General features: G+C 37.9%; 1 protein-coding gene across 1 annotated transcript in view; it reads left to right on the plus strand.

The window, feature by feature from the left end:
* ntrk1 (neurotrophic tyrosine kinase, receptor, type 1) overlaps nucleotides 1-1,592 on the plus strand; it is an 87,491-nt gene that overhangs the window by 34,986 nt on the left and 50,913 nt on the right. The window contains exon 6 of the mRNA XM_015401296.1: nucleotides 721-863. Within this exon, the coding sequence (XP_015256782.1) occupies nucleotides 721-863 (143 nt within the window). The remainder of the gene's footprint in view (nucleotides 1-720; nucleotides 864-1,592) is intronic.

The raw sequence follows: 1,592 nt of genomic DNA on the forward strand, positions 1-1,592 counted from the left end.
ATGACTTGGATAATAGGACGATACAGCACTGGGACTTGATCAACAGCCGATACCGCACCGTGACGTCACAAACCAGTAGGTGGCAGTAGTGTTCTTAGACAAACATCGAAGCCTCATTCAAATGAAAATTACTCTTAATTAAAAACACTTATCATTTATTGAACAGTATGTAATAATTTCATATCTAAAGTACTTTCAGAAGTTTGAATTCTGAATATGACCGGAATTTTCCATTAATATATAAAGTTTTAAGCCATATGAAGCTTGATTTGCCAATTTTAAACATATCAATGCTTAGTTGCTTTCATTGTGTTTTGTTCGGCCTTTGCTTAAAAATAACAACCCCTTATAGGTAATATTAGTGTTGCACCAATACAGATACAAGTATCGGGCAGTTTGCATCAATTTCACTTTGTATTAATCTTTTTCCTGCTTTACAAAGGTAGGCAGCAGCTTGACAAAACCATGATGGCAACTATTTTACCTCCCAGTAGTATGTAGTTCTTCATATACATATACACACACACATCAATTTCAAACAGATGGTATCGGTGCCAAAAAATGACATTGGCACAACACTAGGTAATATAAACTTTATTTGCTTTGCCTTTAAGTCATAGTTTTAACCACTGTTAATGGTTTTCCAAATTGTCTAAACTGTTGGTAAAATAAGTGTTGATTTACTAGTTAGGCTCATCCTGTCTTCTTCGCTGATCTCAGGTTTGCCTGAAGTGACCATATCCTCATCTCAACTGAAGACTCAAGAGGGGGGGAACCTCACGTTTGAATGTCATGTGACAGGAAGTCCCACCCCCAATGTGAGATGGCAAACTAAAGAACTTGCCTCTGACTACGTTCTGCAGGTAGGAAAAGCAGAGCTGTTCCGTTTTTCATGATCATTTTAAAGTGGTGCAGTTTTTCTTTGAGATTATCTTGTTGGTCAAACACTGTTTACACCAAGACTATAATGGTTTTCAATTTGGAATTCTATTAATATTGTAAAACTAGATTTCAAGCTTGTACATCCGACTTTGTTCCTTACTTGTCTTGTGAGGCTGAGATTTTACTTTTTACTTTGCATCAATATTTAGCTTGAGAACCACATATTGACCTTTTGTGTCCCTGCAACCAGCACAGCAAAGTTTGGGCTCAATTTAGAGTTTTCAGCATCTTATTTTCCTGCTTTTTTACTACTCTAGAAGGCAACCTTTGCTGGGTTCAATGTGAGAGCAGTGTGGTGAATAATTTATAACCAAGAACAGGTTAGCGTTTTCATTAAAACTGTATGATGAAGAGTGTTTATTGGGGAAAACCAGAGGACTGACCAGACATGTTTATCACTGATGCTGCCAAGAGCATTACAATAACTTATTTGGGGCGCTGCCAACCTATTGTGGGTCCAATAAAGTTGAAGCCTCAAGTGTGTCCAGCTTTACTCTCTTGATGACTAAGCCACACATATGTGCATCTAGCCCAACAAAAGCCCCATAGAGAAGCTACCTTTACCGCAACCGCTTTTCCACATGCATCACTTCAGACGCTTATGGGCAGAGACTATAATAATATCAAAGACAGTGGAACATCGGTTTCCT

Source organism: Cyprinodon variegatus, unplaced genomic scaffold, assembly GCF_000732505.1.
Source record: "Cyprinodon variegatus isolate N-32 unplaced genomic scaffold, C_variegatus-1.0 Scaffold0, whole genome shotgun sequence".
Lineage (NCBI taxonomy): Eukaryota > Metazoa > Chordata > Actinopteri > Cyprinodontiformes > Cyprinodontidae > Cyprinodon > Cyprinodon variegatus.